Source organism: Acanthochromis polyacanthus, chromosome 6 (assembly GCF_021347895.1).
Source record: "Acanthochromis polyacanthus isolate Apoly-LR-REF ecotype Palm Island chromosome 6, KAUST_Apoly_ChrSc, whole genome shotgun sequence".
NCBI lineage: Eukaryota > Metazoa > Chordata > Actinopteri > Pomacentridae > Acanthochromis > Acanthochromis polyacanthus.
The window spans coordinates 17453671-17476485 of NC_067118.1; the positions used below are offsets into that span (position 1 = coordinate 17453671).

The 22815-nt window shown below is 41.4% G+C and overlaps 1 protein-coding gene across 1 annotated transcript; it reads left to right on the forward strand.

The window, feature by feature from the left end:
- Window positions 1–1990: 1990 nt before the first annotated feature.
- Window positions 1991–22700, forward strand: nr1h5 (nuclear receptor subfamily 1, group H, member 5). The gene is made up of 10 exons (XM_022210668.2): window positions 1991–2767; window positions 13443–13835; window positions 13921–14061; window positions 14299–14420; window positions 16709–16807; window positions 16897–16993; window positions 19635–19751; window positions 19856–19939; window positions 20033–20146; window positions 22156–22700. Exons 1-10 carry the CDS (start codon window positions 2671–2673, stop codon window positions 22356–22358), a joined length of 1467 nt encoding a protein of 488 aa, XP_022066360.1. The 5' UTR covers window positions 1991–2670; the 3' UTR covers window positions 22359–22700.
- The last annotated feature ends 115 nt before the right edge of the window (window positions 22701–22815 follow it).

Sequence of the window (22815 nt, forward strand, 5' to 3'; positions counted from 1 at the left end):
AAGGTCCGCACTTGCTTCAACTTTAGATATTGATTTTCATAGAAAAGTTGTTGATGGTGTCAGCCTTACCTCAAAGAGCCCCAAAGTTTTTGGAGTAGAACTGAGGGTAGGTGGTGTGATTAGCTTCAGACTGGTCCTTCACTCACCAACCTGGGATTTGTGCCCCCATATCGGACAATTTATTTAAGCTTTGTTTTCATCCAGTGCTTGGTTCGAAATTGGCACCAAAACTACTTGGTTAGGTTCATGAATATATCATAGTTTGATTTAAAATACTCTTTTTCACACCATGACTGAAGCTTGTCCTCCCTTTTCTGAGTCACCAGGGTGACACATCTTGCCCCATCTGAGAATGATTGATCTGCTTAAAAGGAGTGACTGTAAAGCAATAAAATGAATGGCAAAGACATGTTGATTAGAAATATATTTGTGGCCGGTAGCTCAACTGGTTAAATGTATGACTCATGAATCAGGGCCACAAAGTGGCCATGATTTGAGTCTGATTTGCTGCATGTTCTTCCCCCACGCTTCTCCCCACATTTCCTGTCTCTCTCTCTCCACTGTCCTCTACACCAAAGGCAAAAAAGGACAAAGAAAATAGGAAGTATTTGTGATGCATCACAAACCATCTGGACACAAATATGTTTCCCTCAAAATGTTACACAGGTAGCATAACCTTTATTTTTTCTATTTTACCCATCCATCCATTATCTATACATCTCTTAATGCTCATAAGGGTCATAGGGGCACTGGAGTCTATCCCAGCTGACTTAGGGTGAAGGACAGGTCACCAGTCAATCACAGGGCTACACATAGAGACAAACAATCACACTCACACCTACAGACAATTTAGAGTTACCAAATAACCTCAGCATGTTTTTGGATTGTGGGAGGAAGCTGTAGTAACTAGAGCAAACCCATGCATATACAGGGAGAACATGCAAACTCCATGCAGAAAGATCCCAGGAACCGGAACCGGGGCTCTTCTAGCTGTAAGGTGAAAATGCTAACCACCAATCCACTGTGCAGCCTTCCACTATGCTGAATTCATCCAGTCTGTTTATGACAGCAGGAAATGATGTGCCTCAGTAATGTGTTTTCTGTTTTCCTTTCTCCATTGCTGATTTATAGTTATATATAGAATATGCAGTGATTTTTTTCAGTTGGTTTCCCCTTGCTTGATTTAAATTGCTCTCTAAAATGTCAACATTTTTCTGAATACTGCAGACGTCATATTACTGCAGAAGTTTGTTCGATAAACAAGTCACACTTTTTAATGTTATTTTTGCTCTTTCAGTTGTACTTTTCTCTAAAGTTAAATTCATCAGTAAACAGTGTTGTCACCATGCACATACGGATCAATTTATGCTCTGGACACACTCTTCAAAGTACACACATAAACTCCTGTTTCATCTCTCATTAAGATTGATCATGACTGCACCAGTGAAGTGTACAGATTCAGTGAGAATGGTCAGCTCTTCCCTGACCCTCAGCTATCCACCAGTTAGTCCTGATTCCCATAATGAGCCAGTGAAAGGATGATAGTCGGGTGGGAGGACGCTATTAATCTTCAGTAAGCATGCTGCATGTCAAACGGCCCTGCTCAGAGATTTACAGGCCGATGTCGGGGTCACTGCTCCGTCTCCTGCGGGTGGTTCAGGCCTCGACTCCTTTCACTCTGCCCTGGCCTGGTCAGGCAGAGAGTCCTGAGACCCTTAAATCTAAGTGCTGTCCAATATTAACTGCAGCACAAACAGAGTAGAGGTAAACAAAGGGCAGAGTAAACACACTCCCAAGGACTGAAAGACAAACATGGACAGATACATTCACAGCACACATGCACTATGGTCAATTTAAATGTAAGTGCATTTAAATTTAAGTAGTAGGATGTGTTTTTTCTGGAGTGGACTTTAAAAATAAACCCTTCAAGAACAGTATTTAGTAGGTGCCCAGATAGCTCAGCTGGCTGAGCGGGTGACCCATGAACAGAGGTTATAGTCCCTGATGCAGCTCCCTGGGTTGGATTCCAGCTCACGGCTCTTTTCTGCAGGTTTTACCTCCATTCTTCTCCCTACTGTCGTGTCTGCCTCTCTACTAACCTGGCTAATAAAACCAAAGAAAGGCTAAAATAAAAAAAAACATTTAGTCAATGAGCTGCTCATAAAGAAAACGTCAACTATTTATTTGCTCTGTGATGTTGGACTCTTGGGACACATATAGCCACACCGACACGTCTGACTGACTTTCTCTCACTCTGCCCATGAGGGAGAAGGTCATCCTCCCCTGCGTCCCCTCTGTCTTCTGATCTATGAAGTCTCGGCCAGGTCCAGCTGTTTGGGCCACAGTCCCATCCCTGTCCTTTCTGGGTGTCCCCACTTTCCCTTTTGTCTGGACCCCTGGGACGCTTAAGCCCTCCTCCAGCACATCATCCAGCACAGACCAAGAGCCTCAGCTGCACTCTCTGCTTTTTAAAAATAGGCTGGGATATCGGCCTGGACAGCTAAGAGACCTGGACTCCTCCTGGGGATTGAGGAATGCCTCTGCACTTCCCAGATCCTTCATATCTGTGTGAATCCTCTGCGTAATCATCTGTTTGTGTCTATATCTCTGCATGCGTGTGTGTGGAGGTAGATCCCGTGTTCCCGACCGGAGAGAGGATTTTCTGTCCAGATGAGAGAGTGGACTGAGTTGGACATGAGCTTTTCAGCAGGGGGGTTTCTCTCCACTTCGGATGCTTATTGCTCCACTGAGCAGCTCCAGTACTACGGTGAGTCCACAGTCACACTTCTTTCTCTTTCACACTTTTTTCCTTCTTGCTTTACTTTTTATTTTTGCCTCTCCCCTCCTACTGTTTTATCTTTTGCTCCTCTAAAATAATCATTGCCATTATAGATATATTAATGCCTGGAATAATAAAACACTTACTGATGGACTGATATGCATATTTCTAAAGCTTAATTAAACTGATGGCATGTCTTAGCAATTCATTTAAATCATACTTTAATGTATGAGTGACGGCAAGAAAGGCGGAATATTCAGACATTTGATGATGTGTCCTGCAGAACATTTTCTGCCATTTCTTTACGTATTTTTTCACGTTATTCCAATACAGTGAATTGGAGATTTTCTTTGGAATTTAAAACTCACTTTAATTATTTGTTAAAAGTACTATAGAGCAAATTATTACAACACTGTAATTTCAATCCAAACCAAATCACTCATCTTCTATCTGCTCAGGTTTTTGTCCGTGGTGAGAAGTAATTGAACATATTTACTCAAGTGCTGTACTTAAGTACAATTTTGAGGCTACTACTGCTACTACTCCTACCAAAGCACTTTCTGACAGCTTTAGTTCCTTTTAAGATGAACATTTGACACACTGGATAACAGAGCAAGCTTGTAAAGTGCAGCACATAGTTACAGATTAACCAGCGGTTTCCAGCCTTTTTGGCTTCTGTCATAAAACAGTGTGTAGTAAGACTCACATTTCAGTTGTTACCGTCATCCAATAGCGATTTCTCCTTCTAAACTTCTCACATGGTTTGATTTGGGAAAATGTTCCCATGATTCAATACCTTACCAAAATCAAACATGAGAGAAAAAGACCAAAAACTTAAAACTGCTTTGTTTGTCTGAACTCTTTATTCATTCATCTTCCATTCATCATCTCACGACCCCTCAGATTCTTCTGTCCCTGTTGATGAAAGTAGATTTTTTTTCCTAGAGTAAAAGTAGAAACTGTACTTGTATTGGTAGAGTACCATTACAAGTACTTTTACTTGTAATGGAGTGTTTTGTTGCTGTATTGGTACTAAGTGGAGAATTTGAATAGTTGCTGGAAATGTTCCTCTGTACCTCTATGTAGATATTCTATTAAAAATCAGCCATTTCTAGCTAGAATAGTCATTTACCACATTAACAATGTCTAGACTGTATTTCTGATTAATTTTATGTTATCTTCGTTGAAAAAAATGCTATTTTTTTTCAAAAATCAGGACATTTTTAAGTGGCCCCAAGCTTTTGAACAGTAGTGTACATCCCTCTACATAAACACATCAAACTCATTTAAAAAAACAGACAAAACTATTCTAGGGATGGTGATTGCAAAAGAATGGCTGAAACTTGAATGAACATTTAGAGAAACCCTGTTACGCTGGTCAAAGTCAAAGAGTGTCATAGCAATGTGATTTTAGGTGACTTGTGTGACTTCATTGCTTTTATGGCTCTTCAGGGATACAATCAAAGCTGAGAGTAGGACCTTGTAGGATATTTACAGTACATTGCTACACAACAAGACATGAGTCCTCTGATGAATGAATGCTAAGCTTTTATTTACTGCCTTTAAGAACTCTATGACATGGAAAAAACAGTTGTTGAAGGGGTTCAGCCGGCTCACAGCACACAGGGAGGTTGAGCAGCATCGGAGGATCTATTTATACTGACGCGTATCATCAACAAATTCTCCCTGATGTCTCCCCTCCTGCCCTTCAGAGGGGGTGTCGGAGGGGGAGCTATGGGGGGTAGTTTGCTGGCGTTGTTTGGCTCTCTAGCGTGTGTGGGATGGAAGGGAGGCTGAGGAGTGTTTAGACAGCGTTCAAATGGTTTACAAACATACGAACCACAGCTCTGTCACATGCCGAGCAAGCAAGGACCCCCCCCCCCACCCCTCCATCAACCTATCGCCAGCACAGTCTGGTGAAGACAGGAAACATCTGGAGAGACAACGAAAGAGAGGAGGGAAAAGAAAAGAACAAGGAGGACCAATACGGAGTCTTTCAACTGACCAGAACAGGGGTGTCACTCCACTGAAATCTGCAGCCCCTTTCAACATGTTCTGTCACTTATCATCTGAGCTCTCTGTAACGTGGGACCAAAATGTGTAAGCTTCTGAAGAATCTTTAATTAGTCAAGACTAAAGATTAACAGCTGATAAATGGAAACAATAACATGCACAAGGAAAATTGTTTTCTAAGGAAAATCTTGTCCATATGCAAGATTAGGCTTAAGTTTACTTTAAAGTCTGGTTATTGATGAAACCTCTCAAAGTTGTACATTTATAACTTTTTTCCCCACGAAAACAACCTTCCTGCTTGAAAAATGACCAAGATGTAGCGCTACACTGTTGCTTCCTTTAGAGTATGTAGATGTGTGAAGTCCCTGTTTTTCTTTTTTTACCCTCCTGTACCAACTCGCTGCAGCTCAGCACAACGGCTCACCTACCACTCTGCTCAAATACTAGAAAACTACACAAGTTGTAATACTGGAGTAATTTAGTCATACATATGCAAACCACGGCAACGTTGTCGCCTCACAGCGTCCCAGTCTGGTTCTGGGTTTTCTGTGCGAAGTTTGCATGTTTTCCCTGTTCGGTGAGGGTTCTCATCGGGTTCATCAACTTCCTCCCACAATCAAAAGATATGCTGTGGTTAATAACCAGTGATTCTAAATTGCCTGTAGATGTGAATGTGAGTGTGCTTGGTTGTCTGTCTCTGTGAGTAGCCCTGTGATAGACTGGTGACCTGCCCAGGTGGATGGATGGATGGATGGATGGATGGATGGATGGATGTTCAAACCTGAAACTGATTCTGAAGAACAATAACATTATAGAAAGTCCCACCCTGCAACTTGAAAGGATTTGTTCGCTGGTTAAGTTTCAAATGAAACTCTGGAAGTTTGAATCAATCTCCTACGTTGTCAAGCCTGAAAAAGTAAGTAATCTGAGTGGTGTCATCAGCATTACTAGAATCTCAAACACTGGGTCCCTGGGCACAGACATGTACAGTAAAATGCTTGCATTCCCAGAGGCTTCACCATTTGTCTGGCAAGAAAACCACTGACTTGGTTTACTAACTGTTAATGAGTGAGCTGGCTGGCAGATCTTTTTAACCCTTGGACAGAGTTATCTAATCTGATTCACCAGATGTACACTTTAGGTATATGTGCTGTTGCAGCAGTCCAGTTTTGCTGTGTCGCATCTCAGTGTAGCATTTACTCCAGTTAACTTTTGAACTCAGAGGTCTTACTTCAATTCAATTCAATTCAATTTTATTTATATAGCGTCAATTACAGTCAAATCGTCTCAAGACGCTTTACAGAACCCATATGCCTGACCCCCAGAGCAAGCCCAAAGGCGACAGTGGCAAGGAAAAACACCCTTTTAACAGGGAAGAAACCTCGAGCAGAACCCGGCTCAAATAGGGGGGACCCATCTGCCTGCTGGCCGGGCGGGTTGAGAAGGACAGAAGAGGGCAAGGGGGAGGGATGGGAGAAGAGGGAGGGGTGAGAAAGCAAGGAAAACACAACACACATTTGAATACATGCATGACAGGATATGTGACACAGACAAAGTATAAGCTAACATTGAAAACTGACTCATAGTTTACTCTTATGATGTACGGCTCTGACATTAAACATACTCCTTATATAGCTAGCAGTAAAATTCAAACAGTATGTAAGTTAGCATAACAGTATATTGAAGGCGATGCAGAGTTGACTCGTGGAAAAAGGGAATTGGAAGCAGAGGGCTGGTGGAAGGTCAGTAGCAGCATCCCACAGTGGACATGGTGGAGACTGGACCAGCTGGTGGAACATCAACCGCAGATCTGAAGCATCCAGCTCTGGGACCAGGGACACTCGGAGAAATAGCACAGGGGGAAACAGAGTGAATGTACTGCAATAACGGTATACATATTAAATGTAAAGGTAGATAGAGAAGGGCTCAGTGCGTCAAGAAAAGTCCCCCAGCAGCCTAGGCCTATAGCAGCATGACTAGGGGCAGAACGAAGGGACGTCCAAGAGGGAGTCAGCTGTGCAAATGAAGACACAAGCCGAACCCCTGTGGGTCACCCAGTCAGCCCCAACTATAAGATTTGTCAAAAAGGAACGCTTTAAGCCTGGTCTTAAAAATAGAGAGGGTGTCTGCCTCCCGAACCCAAACTGGGAGCAGGTTCCACAGGAGAGGCGCCTGATAACTGAAGGCTCTGCCTCCCATTCTACTTTTAGAAATTCTAGGAACAACAAGTAAGCCTGCAGTTTGAGAGCGAAGAGTTCTACTAGGATAATAAGGTACTATCAGATCTTTAAGATATGATGGAGATTGGTTATTAAGAGCTTTATATGTCAGAAGAAGGATTTTAAATTCTATTCTGGATTTAACAGGAAGCCAGTGAAGAGAAGCAAGTATAGGGGAAATATGATCTCTTTTGCTAACTCCTGTCAGTACTCTCGCAGCAGCGTTTTGGATCAACTGTAGATGTTTGAGAGAGCTATTTGGACAACCCGATAATAAGGAATTGCAATAGTCAAGCCTGGAAGTAACAAAAGCATGAACTAATTTTTCTGCATCACTCTGAGACAGAATGTTCCTGATTTTTACAATATTACGCAGGTGAAAAAAGGAAGTCCTACAGACTTGCTTTATGTGTGAGTTAAAGGACATGTCCTGGTCAAAAATAACTCCAAGATTCCTCACAGTAGTACTGGAGGCCAATGTGATGCCATCCAGAGTAACTATTTGCTTTGAAAGCGAGTTTCTAAGATGTTTGGGGCCAAATACAATGACTTCAGTTTTGTCTGAATTTAGCAGTAGGAAGTTAAAAGTCATCCAGGTTTTAATGTCCTTAAGACAATCTTGCAGTCTAGCTAACTGATCAGTTTCATCTGGCTTCATAGATAAATACAATTGTGTGTCATCTGCATAACAATGGAAGTTAATACAATGCTTCCTAATAATATTGCCTAAAGGAAGCATGTATAATGTGAAAAGTATCGGTCCTAAGACAGAACCCTGAGGAACTCCGTGATTAACTTTAGTCTGCTCAGAAGAGTTATTGTTGACATGCACAAACTGGAACCTATCTGATAAGTAGGATTTAAACCAATCCAGTGCTGTCCCTTTAATGCCAATTGAATATTCTAGACGCTGTAATAAAATGTTGTGGTCGATTGTGTCAAACGCTGCACTAAGATCTAACAAAACAAGTATAGAGACTAGTCCATTATCTGATGCTATGAGAAGGTCATTAGTAACTTTCACTAGAGCTGTTTCTGTGCTATGATGCACTCTGAAGCCTGACTGAAACATTTCAAACAAATTATTCCTTTGTAGGTGTTCACACAATTGATTTGCAACTGTTCTTTCCAGAATTTTAGAGAGAAATGGTAGGTTGGATATCGGTCTATAGTTAGCTAACACATCTGGATCTAAAGTGGGCTTTTTAAGCAAAGGTTTGATGACAGCAACCTTAAAAGCCTGTGGTACATAGCCTGTTACTAGAGAGAGATTAATCAGATCTAACATTGAAGAATTAATTAAAGGTAAAATCTCCTTGAAGAGTCTAGTTGGGATAGGATCTAAAAGACATGTTGATGGTTTGGATGTAGAAACTGTTGAAATTAGTTCAGAGAGACATATAGGAGTGAAGAATTCTAAAGATTCATCAGGTCTAACAGCCAATTCAAAAGCATCTGTGACATTTGTAGGAAGGGCCAGATTAATTTTATCTCTAATCAGAACTATTTTATGCGTAAAGAAGCTCATGAAGTCGTTACTGGTTAAAACTAAAGGAATACAAGGTTCAACAGAGCTCTGACTCTTTGTCAGCCTGGCTACAGTGCTAAAGAGAAACCTAGGGTTGTTCTTGTTCTCATCTATTAAAGATGAATAATAAGTTGTCCTGGCATTATGAAGAGCTTTTTTATAGATTACTAGACTATTTTTCCAAGCCACATACACTACCTCTGAATTAGTGGAATACCACTTTCTTTCCAGCTTTCGGGATGCCTGCTTTAAAGTCCGCAGCTGGGAATTATACCAAGGAGCAAGTCTTCTCTGAGATATAACTTTCTTTTTTACAGGTGCAACACTATCAAGAGTTGTACGCAGTGAGGCTGAAGCATTATTAACATAATAATCCACTTCTGTGGGGGTAAAATAATAATATTTGCCTTCTGATTTATCAGTAAATGTTGCTGAAGTAAACAGTGAGGGTATTATTTCCTTAAATTTAGATACTGAATTGTCAGACAAACACCTACTGTAATGATATTTGTTCTCAGCTGCTAAACAATCCTTTACTTTAAATTGAAATGTTATCATAAAATGGTCAGAAAGAAGAGGGTTCTGGGGAAATACTGTTAACTCTTCAATTTCTAAGCCATAAGTCAGGACAAGGTCAAGAGTGTGATTAAAACTATGAGTTGGTTTATTTACATGTTGAGAAAACCCAATTGAGTCTAATAATGAATTAAAAGCTGTTGTAAGGCTGTCACTGTCTACGTCAACATGAATGTTAAAGTCACCCACAATAATAACTTTGTCTGAACTGAGCACTAATTCAGATAAAAAGTCTGAGAATTGAGATAAAAACTCAGAATAAGGAGCAGGAGGACGATATATAACAACAAATAAAACTGGTTTCTGAGCTTTCAAATTTGGATGAGAGAGACTAAGAGTGAGATTTTCAAATGAGCTGTAATCAGGTTTAGGCCTCTGGTTCAATTTTAAACTAGAATGGTAGATTGCTGCTACTCCTCCTCCTCGGCCTGTGATTCGAGGAATATGACAGTTAATATGACTAGGGGGAGTTGATTCGTTTAGGCTAACAAATTCTTCCTGCTGCAACCAGGTTTCAGTCAAACAGAACAAATCAATCTGGTGATCAGTTATCAACTCATTTACTAGCAGAGATTTAGACAAGAGAGATCTAATATTTAACAGACCACATTTAATTTTCCTGTCTCTTTGCTCTGTTGAAATAGAGGTATTAATTTTTATTAAATTTTTGTGGTTACTATTTCTTTTGTATATTTTTGATTTGATTAATTTATTGAATTTTGGTGGTCGGGGGACAGACACAGTCTCAATAAAATTAACTGAATTAACTGAATTACTGGAGGGTGACAGCTGTGAGGAAACTGCAGAGAGGTGTGTAAGACTACAGCTCTGCATCCTGGTCTTAACTCTGGGTTGTCATGCTTTAGGAGTACTAATAAAATCAGCCATATTCCTAGAAATGAGAGCTGCACCAGCCAAAGTGGGATGGATGCCGTCTCTCCTAATCAGACCAGGTTTTCCCCAAAAAGAGCTCCAATTATCAATAAAGCCCACGTCGTTTGATGGACACCACATAGACAACCAGCGGCGAAACGACGACATGCGGCTAAACATGTCATCGCTGGTCAGATCAGGCAAGGGTCCAGAGAAAACTACGGAGTCCGACATGGTTTTGGCGAAAGTACACACCGATGCCACGCTAATTTTGGTGACCTCCGATTGGCGTAACCGGGTGTCGTTACCGCCGACGTGAATAACAATCTTACTATATTTACGATTATCTTTAGCCAGCAGTTTCAAATTTGCTTCTATGTCGCCCGCTCTGGCCCCTGGGAGGCATTTAACTATGGTCGCTGGTGTCGCTAGCTTCACGTTTCTGACTATGGAGCTGCCAATGATCAGAGTTGGTTTCTCAGCGGGTGTGTCGCTGAGCGGGGAAAAACGATTAGAAACATGAAGCGGTTTGTGGTGAGCCGGGACAGCAGGCTTGAGTTTAGGACTGTTTTTCCTACGAACTGTCACCCATCCACCCGGCTGTTCGGGCGCTGCTAAGGGACGGCTAACAGATGCTACACAAGCTAAGCTATTGCGGTCCGCACCGGCTAAGGGGGCCTGGCTAGCTGCTAGCGGGTTATTTTCCATGGTGCGGAGCCGCGATTCCAATTCGGAGAGCCTCGCCTCCAGAACTACAAAAAGGCTGCACTTATTACATATATCGTTATCACTAAAGGAGGCAGAGGAATAACTAAACATGTGGCACACTGAGCAGGAGAGAGAGGGAGAGGGAGAGGAAGAAGCAGAAGCCATGCTAACACCACAACACAGTGCTGAAACAGGAACAGGAAATGACGCAATACGCTCACCGTAACGTCAGACGTCCAGGGAATTTGACTCTGCAACAATGCTAGGTACAACTTCTGCATTCTGTCAGGTGAAGATAAGGTCATCATGCCCCTGGATGTAGTGGTTCCACATCGACCGCTGCTAAAGCTGGAACTTCACCAGATGTGGAAAACCACAAACTCAGACTCAGTACCAAGAACTGTGTAGGTGACAATACAACAATGTCTTAATTGTTTGACATGAGTCACATTTTTTGTATAAAAGAATTTCTGTACCCCATAATGGATGGAGAACCTCACCAATAGTCTGTGAGCTGTGTTTGACTTTCTCCTTTTGCTGCAAGATAATAAATGACTCAAAGACAGATCCAGAATGATTGAAGCTTTTGTTTCTCACCTTGAGCCTTTTAGAACAAAAAAATCCACAACAGTGGGTGCTACTGTTTCCCCCCTCAAAGCTGAAAATGGCAAGTTTTAGTGAAGTGTAGCAACACAGCAATATTTGTAGTTACTGTTTGTAAATTAGCCATTTTAATGACAGCGCTAGGGTTGCTCTGTATTCAAACCTTCACCAAAACAACTTCCTCTGTGATTATTTCATGGGGGCACCATTGCTCCATCCTGGGCTTAGCACCACCCAAGACAGCTGTGGTCTGTTTAAAGCAGGGGTGTCAAGATCCGTTCCTGGAGGGCCACTATCCTGCATATTTTAGATGTTTCCCTCTTCCAACACACCTGATTCAAATGATCAGGCTCGTTATCAGGCTTTTGCTGAGCTTGATGATAAGCTCATCATTTGAATCAGGTGTGTTGGAAGAAGGAAACATCTAGAACATGCAGGATAGTGGCCCTCCAGGAACTGAGTTTGACACCCCTGGTTTAAAGGAATACGAGCAATCCCGAGTGCTTTCTCTCCTCCAGCAGAATGACAATAGGTGTAGCCAGACCATTCTCCAGCGCTGACAAGGGGAGACTAGCTCTTCCTGTTCAGTCAGTCTGTGTACTAAACTAGCCTAAAAGGTAGCTTTATATGTTGTTTTCAGATATGGCAGAGTGATACTGATTTTCTCATCTGCCTCTCAAATCAGACTTGTTATCAAAGAACGATGATAAAAATGGAACCAAGGCACATCTGCTTTTGTCTGAGCCTCGTGATATTTCATCACCACCTAATAACAATCATTTTAAATATGGCCTCCTGCTGATAGACTCTGGGGCCCAAGTGATCCACTAGGAGGCCTGTCCAGCAGTCCATCCATCATGGAATTATCTCAGCTCAAGCCACACCAGGCACCAAAATCTGGGGTACTTTTTATTCTCTCTAGTGATTCCCCAGACTTTATAAAACTGCAATATTGACTCAGTAAATAAGCCCATTAACAATGCTGTAAAGCTACTATGAAAAATCCAAACATATATACACATTTTGCACACATTCAGATGATCATGTTGCACACTTTAAATTTCCATGGACTTGACAATTGGGTGGGCTCTCTGTTTAATTAGTGTGTAACAGATCCCAGAGCACTCCCAGCCTCACTGGTTCAGCTGGACTTTGAGAGGCTGCCAGTGGTGACACATGTTTTCTCAGTGGAGACAAGACTCACAGAACACAAGCTGCTGACCCAAACTCCAAGACGGTCCAGACCGTCCCAAAACTGAATGGCAATTACAGACTGAATGAAGCACCCAGAAAAAGGGATAAAAAAAACTACTGAAATGGAACTGGGAGCTCTCAGCTGCATCCTGTTTTCTGCAGTCTGAACTAGTTCACAAGGTCCTACTCTCAGCTTTTGATTGCATCCCAGAAGAGCCATTAAAGCAATGAAGTCACACAAGTCACATAAAATCACATTGCGATGACGCTCTTTGACTTTGACCAGCGTAACTGGGTTTCATGAAATGTTCATTCAAGTTTCAGCCATTCTTTTGCAATCACCATCCCTAGAATAGTTTTGTCTGTTTTTTAAATGTGTTTGATGTGTTTATGTAGAGGGATGTACACTACTGTTCAAATGTTTGGGGTCACTTAAAAATGTCCTGATCTTTAAAAAATTAGCCTTTTTTTCACTGAAGATAACATAAAATTAATCAGAAATACAGTCTAGACATTGTTAATGTGGTAAATGACTATTCTAGCTAGAAATGGCTGATTTTTAATGGAATATCCACATAGAGGTACAGAGGAACGTTTCCAGCAACCATCACTCCTGTGTTCTAATGCTGCTTTGTGCTAGCTAAAAGGCTAATTGATGATTAGAAAACCCTTGTTGGATTATGTTAGCACATGAATAAAAGTGTGAGTTTTCACGGAAAACATGAAATTGTCTAGACTGCATTTCTGAATAATTTAATGTTATCTTCATTTAAAAAAAATGCTTTTCTTTAAAAAAAAAGGACATTTGACCCCAAACTTTTGAATGGTAGTGTAGACGGAGGGTTTCAAAAGTTGTGTACGTCTGCAGCTGCTCTTTCAGTCATTTTTAAACCTCCTACAGATTGATTAAGAGATTTTGTGTCTGAATTTTTACCTTCTTCCATTTCAGACATGCTGGCAGACCCTCTGGGCTACTCCCTGCAGGACCCTGACCTCCAGCTGCTCCCTTACAGCCAGCAGCAGTACAACCCTGCCAACCTGCCCTTCTCCCTCTACAGCTCTCCACCCTCCTCCACCTCCTCACCCTCCTCTTCCTCCTCACAGCTCTGCCACCCTCCGTACCACTACAACCCCCACTGCCTGGAGGCCCCCTGCGATCCAGGCCCCGAACCCCACCGTGGGAGCCTAACTCAGGGCCTCGGGGTGGTTGGTGTTCCCCTCGGGCGGAGGTCCCGGGTGGGTTTGGGAGGGAAAAGCAGAGGTCAGGATGAGCTGTGTGTGGTGTGTGGAGATAAGGCTTCAGGCTATCACTACAATGCTCTGACCTGTGAGGGATGTAAAGGTATATGTCTGTAATCCCTTTTATATATTCTATGTCTTTTATTCATTGTCATTTTCAGCAGGTCTTTATTTGCGTCTTGCTGCAGGTTTCTTCAGGCGCAGTGTGACTAAGAAGGCTGTCTATCACTGTAAAAGTGGCGGTGGCTGTGAGATGGACATGTACATGAGGAGGAAGTGCCAAGACTGCCGGCTGAGAAAGTGCCGTGCTGTGGGAATGCTGGCTGAGTGTAAGGGACATCTGGTTCACATGAACTGTTTATCATAATGCAATCAGATGAAAGATTCATGGGACCCCTAAAGCAATATGTAGTTTATCGATTGATTAGGTTCATTTTGTTGTCTTCTTATATTAGATTAGCACTTCTTTTTTGCCAACAAATTAGTAAGGGTGTTTTTTCACCTTGCTTCACAATGTATTTAACTGGATTAATAGTGTAAGTCTGAAAATCTACTTTTTTTTCTAGGCCTTCTGACTGAGGTGCAGTGCCAATCAAAGCGACTGAGGAAAGGAGGGAAAGGTAGAGGGCAGGAGGAGGAGACCACACACAGTAGAAGAGTCAGTTCTACCAGCAGGACACCTGCACAGGTACTAGACTCTGCTAGTGTGAATCTGGGACTGTTAGTGTCAGCATCCAGTCCAGCACAAATAGAAATATCTCAACAACTAGGTTGTATTGCTGTTTGATATTTTGCACAGAGATTTATTCAATTCAATTCAATTTTATTTAGATAGCACCAATTACAGTTCAGATTGTCTCAAGATGCTTTACATGACCCAAATGGCCTGAACCCCCAGAGCAAGCCCTAAGGCAACAGTGGCAAGAAGAAACTCCCTGTTAACGGGAAGAAACCTTGAGCAGAACCCGGCTCATATGAGAGGATCCATCTGCCACTGGCCGTCTGGTTTGAGAGGGACAGAAGAGGTAGAGGGGTTAGGGAGAGATTTATGGACTTTCATCCATTTTTTTTATTTCAATTTTATGTATATTGCATCACTTCACATGTCATGGCACTTAACATAGTGATGAGAACTAGTCCAATGATTTTGGTATTGCTCAGGTTTTTCTCTGGTGAGAACAAAATTGGTTACAGCCATTGTTTAGATCTGGATTGTTTATCCATAACAAAACTGCTGGTGTTCCTATTAGGTTCAGCTTTACTTTGCAGTTAGTGCTACTTGCTGCTAACATGCTAAAATGCTACCCTATACAAAGTAATAAGTCTACTTGGGGGCTACAAAGCGGCTTGATGGTTAGCACTTTCATTTTCAGCTAGAAGATCCCCGGTTCGCGTCCCGGACTTCCTGAAATCTTTCTGAATGGAGTTTGCATGCTCTCCCTCTGGGTTTTCTCCGAGTACCCCAGCTTCCTCCCACAGTCCAAAAACATCCATCCATTCTCTATACACCGCTTTATCCTCACTCGGGTTGTGGGGGGGTGGGGGGCTGGAGCCTATCCCAGCTGACTCGGGCGAAGGTAGGGGACACCCTGGACAGGTCGCCAGTCTGTCACAGGGCTACATATACAGACAAACAATCACACCTACTGGCAATTTAGAGTAACCAATTAACCTCAGCATATCTTTGGACTGTGGGATGAAGCCGGAGTGCCCGGAGAAAACCCACGCATGGACAGGGAGAACACGCAAACTCCATGCAGAAAGATCCCAGACCCACCCTGGGATTTGAACCAGGGATCTTCTTGCTGCAAGGCGAAAGTGCTAACCACTACGTCACTGTGCAGCCCCTGTTCAAACATGCTGAGGTTAATTAGTGATTCTAAATTGTCTGTCGGTGTGAATGTGAGTGTGATTGTTTGTCTCAATATATAGTCCTGTAATAGATTGGTCACCTGTCCAGGGTGTCCCCTGCCTAAGTCAGCTGGGATATTTTGTAGTTATTTTATCATTTTGATACATAAAAACAAACAAACAAAACAGATCAGTCACATGGGAAAAAGTCTGTATTTTTATCACGCCCACAAATCCATCAAATAAGAACCAGGGGTTGCAGATTAGCTACCAGTGATCAGAACCTCCATAGACAGTGACAAATGGAATGTGTTTTATTTATACCCCCAACATCCCTGGTGTGGTGTTCTCCTTGCAAGCGAAGTGTGTGTGGTTCATCCTGCTAAAATCTAAAAAGCCCTTGTGAGTCTGGGAAAGGATTTATAAAGATCCCCAAATTTCTTGAAATCATCACTGTAAGGAAAATCCTCTTCAAGTAGCATCAAATTTTAAACAAATGTCAATTTGTCCAGGACTGACAACCCAGCAAAGTCAGTCCAACAGCAGACTGTTTGACGTAAATCAAACAGTCTGCTGTCAAAAAGACAAAATAGAGGGTCGTGTAATGGTCTAGTCAAAGCCCAGATCTGAATACCACTGAAGAACAGTAGTAGTAAATGTTGAAATAGGCAGTGCATGCAAAAGAACACTTAAACATTTTGCAACTTGAGTAATTTTGCAGTATGAGTGCCCCAAAATTTTAACAAGTTGCTGTCTGACACTAGTTAATGATGAAAAAATGTCTTTGAGAAGTTATTTCCTAGAGGAGAAAATCCTAGTTTATGAGGCAACAGGGGAACATATATAATTACTCAAAAATGAAAGTTTGCTTGTGTTTACATATGCCACCTTATCCGTACGCTCAGTTTCAAAGAGGATCAAATGTTTGTTCAGCCAAATATTTAACAACAACAAAACCAGTTTGTTCCACATGATTATATAGCAGACCAGTGTAAACTCTCCTCCACCACCAGTTGTCATATTCGTATGACAGCATTTCTCTGCCATCACCAAGCTGTCTGCTGTGTAGTTTTTCCACGAGGAAGTGACCTCAACATGTGTTGTGTTAACTTCCATCTGCACCAGGCTTTGTCTGCCAGTTTAACCCGAGAGCAGAAATACACGGTGGACCGGATGGTGGAGGCTCATCGACTGTACAGAGCTCAGGACAGCAGCAGCTGCAGGGTAAGTTCAGAACATGAAAACTTGCAGTGAACTTGCTAAAGAAGTTTTTTATGTTCTCCTCATGTTATTTCTTATGTTTATGTGGTCAGCTATTTGAGTGGCCCTGCACAGAAGAACAGGAGGTTCTGTCTGATGTTGTATCACCTCTAATACAAAGACTGCTGCAGTTTGCCAGGACAGTGCCAGGTAAGATGTCTGTGATCGATTATTCCTCTGTGTCCTAATACAGAGGAGGCTATAAGAGGGGAACTATTGTCAGATTAAATGAGATGAAAGAGAGGAGCTGCACTACTTGTTGTTACAAAGAGAAAGCTCCTGTTAATAAAGCCCTGCCAAAATAAATTTTAAAAAGTCTACATTTATATTACATTTATTTCTATTTTATTTAAATACATGACTGAAAGGGCACATTTTCTTTGTGCTGTTCTTCAAATATATCATTTTCATCTGTTGACAGTATTTCAATACTTATTATACCACATGACTGTAAATGCAGAAATACAGTCCTGTACTGTGTACAGTAGATGTCATAGTTCTACCTGTTATTAATGTTTATAGCAAGTAATAATGCTGTTTTGAAGTTGTGACACATTATTCTGCAAATTAGTACTTTAAAAAATTAAATTCTGCAATGTGTTCAATATTTCACTTATAGTATGTTTCAATACCTACACTACCAGTCAAAAGTTTGAGAACACCAAAATTTTTCCAATTTTTATTGGAAATTATGCATGTTAATGTCTCATTCTACTCTGAAATGAAGGCATGAAACAATGAAATAAGTGACGTTAATAAAAAATCTATTTAGAAACCAAAATGTATTCTAAACTTTTAACACATCAACGTAGCCACTTTTGGCAGATATAGCAGCTGAACACACTCATAGCATTCTTTCCACATTGGAAATCAAATATTCTTCAGAAAGTTCTTCCTAACTCTGTTGCAGAAGTTCCCACAAATGTGTGGCACTTGTAGGTTGCTCTGCTTTCACTCTTCTGTCCAGTTCATCCTAAACCAGCTCCATGGGGTTTCAGTCTGGAGACTGTCCTGGTCACTCCATGTTTTCAAGCTTATCATCTTGTTCTTTTTTTCTAAGGTAGATCTGGCACAGCTTGGACTTATGTTTTGTGTCATTATCTTGCTGTAGGATGAACCCCTGACCAACTAGGAACATACCAGAGGGTACTGCATGGCGCTGCAGAATGCTGTGGTAGCCGTTTAGGTTCAGAGTTCCTCTCACTCTGTACAATTCACTGACCCTGGATCCAGCAAAACAGCCCCAGACCATCATGCTTCCTCCTCCATGTTTGACAGTTGTTGTCACACACTGAGGAACCATCCGTTCTCCTACTCAACGGTGTACAAAGATCCTGCTTGATGAACCAAAGATTTGAAATTTTGATTCTTCATTCCATAACACCTTCTTCCAGTCTTCAATAGTCCATTGGTCGTGTTTCATGGGCCAGACGAGCCTCTTTTTCTGAGTCTGACGTCTCAGCAATGACTTTCTTGCTGCAACTCGACCTGTCAAAATTGCAACTCCAAGTCTTCTCTTCACAGTTGAAACTGAGACTTCTTACTACTACCACTATTAAAGGCATTAGAGGAGATTTAATTTCCTACGACTTTGAATGTAGCATGCGCATGCGCACATACAACCTCTCCCTCACCCCCCTCTAACCTCCCCCCTCTTAACATTTATGAAGAAACGCCCCCCTCCAGAAACTTGCGTAGGACTCGTGAAGTTGTCTTTTACGGCTGGGTCCCCCTGGATCTTTATCTGCCATTATGTAAAAAAAAGATGAGCAAAACAAGTCGCCAGCTAACTACGAAGCTATACCAAAGCAACACATACAGGAGAAAACACGTAAGTCCAAGGCGTAACTAGGCCTGAGCTGGAAGATTTTTGATTGACAGGAAATGGAGCAAACCAAACGCCTCGGTCTGACCGCGTTGATTGGCTGATGTTTTTCAGGTCCTGCCATGTCCACAGTTATTTTTTAAAATTTTTTATTTTTTTAGAAACCATACATACAAGTCCACTAAAGGTCAGTATATTCATTTTATGTGAAGCAGACAAATTAAACACACAAAAAAACATCCTCCATAATGCCTTTAAGCTCTGCTTGAAGCTGCTGTTCTGTGAGCCTCCTGTCACCAAGCTGTTAACTCTCAGAAACTTTTCTGATTCTGTTGTGGCTTTGAGTCTTCCAGACCGCTTCCTGTCAGAGTTTCCTCCAGCTTCTGAGTACCTTTTAATGGTGAAGAAAGCTGTACTCACTTCCCAATTTCTCTATTGAAAAGACCTACATTTTTAGGTGTTATGATGGTCTGTCTCTCTTCTGTTAATTCCTTTTTCCTTGCCATTTTTATACCAGGACACTACTTTCTGCAGTGCCATATTGTTCAGCTAATGCTCTCCAGGGTATGATGCCACAGTGTGTTCCAACACTGCTTTTATGCAGACACAGATGGTTGTAAGTAATCAAGAAAAGTTGGGACACCTGTAGGATTTGGTAGAACCAGCTTTGAAGGTTTCATCAACCTCCATTGCTGCAGAACAGCTTTAAGTCGTTAATCCATTTCTTGTTCCCTGAAAAGGCCTTTTTGTATAATTCTGAAATTACATTATTTTTCAGTTTTGGGTAAACTTACCTTTTTTTTAACAAACCTCTGGCAGTTCATAAATTATCTTTGTATCATTTCAAGCTATTCACTGGACTTGAACTAGTTGAATTTCAATAAACAACTTGAAAAATTGGAGCATTTTAAAACTGTTAACCAGTAGTGTATATAACGAGAACAAGTACTGATGCTCTCCTCACAGGGTTTGACCTCCTGGATTTCTCCGATCAGAGCTCTCTGTTGTCCATGTCCTCTCTGGAGGTGATGTTCCTGCTCTCAGCTCAGCAATTCTCCCATAACCCAGCAAGCCCCAGTCCAGGTGAGTAAACCACCAGGAGAGGAGACACACAGAAACCACACACGGCCTTTCACAATCTCTACGCACACATTTATGATTCATACTTTATTTTTCTCCATTATCAGCTCTGCAGCTTTTCAGTTTGTCGACACACAACTGGCTCAGAAACGTGGAGTCAAAAGAAAACATCTACAGCAGTATCAATTCAGGTAAGTGCATACACAGACTTTTAAGCCTGACAGACTGTTAATAAAATGGGTCATTGAGTGAATAAGGCTTTTCTTATCTGCTGGTGTGAACAGGAAGCAGTGAGGATCTGTTTGGACCAGTGCTCAACTTCTTCCACAGCATGGCGGCGCTGCGGGTGACAGAGGCTGAATACACTCTGCTCACTGCCACAGCTCTGCTCTGCTCAGGTCTGACCAGCAATCCGGGCTCTGCAGTTTGTTGATGTTTGGTCTGAAATAATCCGGTCACCTCTCAAGTAAACACTTGCAAAAGGCATTTAGTTGTGATTAATCACTAGCAATCTAACCTGACAGTAAAATGACATCAGTGGATAATTCACTCAATTATAAAAACCCACACGTGCGGCCGTACACAATACACACTTTTTATAAATACAAGTATTTCCAAGCACACCTCTGCAAATGATTACAGCTGTAAATCACAAGACTGATTCCACAGTCAGAGAGTCCATGGTCTAGCTGACCTGCACTCTCTGTGATATAAATGTGTAAATGAGCACAGAAAGAAAGTGGGATGATCTTATTTTGCCAGTAGCAGCATTTCACAGAGTTAAAATCTAAAGATTTCTGGGCTTCCAATCTTTGAAGATCCTCACAGGGCCTCTGCTCTGGCCACAGCTGTCTGAACGAGCTGCAGCTTGCTTACAGGTTTATTTTTTTGGGAACCCAGTAAAAAGGGAATCGGAATATTCTAAACAGACAGTGATAAGGGCATGAATGGGAATTTTGGCATCTTTCTGATTGACTTATGCAACATTTCTAAGATGAAAGGGAAAGTCTTTAATCCCTTGTTTAACAAGACTTAACATTTAGATAACATTTTAGAAGTTGGTGATTTGTATTTTAACCTGACTGCCAAAACTATTATGCATGAAGTGCAGCTTTTCACACAGGATGTGCAAAGATGAACAAAATTAACTTCACAATAAAGAGTTGTAGTATATAACAACATCCATTTTGGTAGTAAGTAAATGACTCATGGCTTTTTAAAGTCATTTACACTTTTAAACTAGAAATGGTTTTATATAAGAAAATATTGTCATTTTCTCAAATAGCAAATACACAAACTCTTTACGAGGCTCAAGTTTAACACAGTGGGATGCTCCCTAAATGACCCACACCATTTTCCATGAGGCAGAAGAGAGCGTTTGACTTCATTGCACCATCTTCTTCAATGTAACAGACAAGTGTTGACCAAACAACAAATATTAAACAAAACCAAAGCAAGACTGTTTTTTGTAGATGTTCAAAAATGGCAAAAATCCTGTTATTACTACAAAACTAAATGTGATCCTGTAGTGCTGAGATGATTGAGAAAAATTCAGCAAGTATGGTTCGAGCATTTAACAAGAACAGCACTCAGAGGGCGCAGTAATCCACCAAGGCTGCCTGGTTGTTGCATCATTTCTGATGGATGAAATCTTTAATAAAAAATGACGTCACATTTAGTACAAGCGTGATTTATGCATGTGTACATTATATACGGATACCGAATTGCCTGACCTAAATATGTAATGTGCAAAAATATGTAATATGTACGGAATTTATCGAACTCAGAAACACCCCCACAATGTAATAATTATTCCTTGTATCATTTCCAATGATACGGTGGATTTATAATAGGATCGCAATCATGTAGTGTTTACTTGTCATAGTTGCAGTGATGCCGTGCTGTTATCCCGCACTGATACAGTAACCTTTAACAAATCTGTCAGTCCAGACTATAAGCCATATCACTGCCAAAATCTAATCACTTGGTCCTTGTGTCATTTCTGACCTTCCCTGAAAATTTCATCCAAATCCGTTAGTCCGTTTTTGAGCATTGTTGCACACAGATAAACAGACAAACATATGCCGATCATCACATTACTAATAGTAATACAATAAAAGCTAAAGAAAAAAAATATCTTGGTTGTCAAGTTAACAACATATTCCTTTCATCTTCATTTCTTGTTCTAATCGGCTACTTCACTGAGAGTTTGACTGCACTAAAGGCTACATGCGTTCTAAAACAACTGAGAGCAGTTTAATCTTCAAACCAAACGGATTTTGAGTTGAAATATTTCACTGCTTGTGTAGTGAATACTGAATATATGAAAGTTTACCTTTTTGAATTCAATTACAAGACAGCAAAACAACTTTTTCTCGAACTGATCACCATGTATGCTTATCTGCAGACCGGGCGTCGCTGCAGGCAGCCAGCTGTGTTGAGAAGATGCAAGAACTGATCCTGGACCTGCTGTCCAGGGTGTGTGGGGCCCACAATGGAGCTGCACGAGGGGGACCACAGAGGTTTGGCCGCCTGCTGGGCAGACTGACGGAGCTACGCACCCTCCGTCACAACTACCTCCTCCTGGCAAGACAGCAGCCTGTACACTGACAGACCTGTGGGAAATGATAAAAATCTGTCATCTCTTGGGGGGTAGTTGTTTTTAATTCAAGGAGGTACTCGTACTAATGATGTTGTGTAACGTTTTCATGGGATATTGATGGAACGGTGTGGGATCAACAGGCTTGACCTTCTTGATAAAACTGACACAAGACCCTTTTTCTACCTAAGTTCAGTTCTGCAGTCACAGAATTTTTGCATCTAATGAACTGAAATATGCTTGTGGACTGCTGTAAAGATATTTTTATATTGGCTTTTTATACTTGTATACATGCACACTTACACTACTTGTCACGTTGCTCAGTTACTTTACAATAAAGCAAAAACTGAAGACTTGTCTGACTGAAAACCTTGCTGATTAACTCTCACACGGATTCTGTGCTGATGTCTTGAAGCTAAAGCTATTAAATCTGAAATATTAGAATGAAATAAGAAATAAGCATCCCAA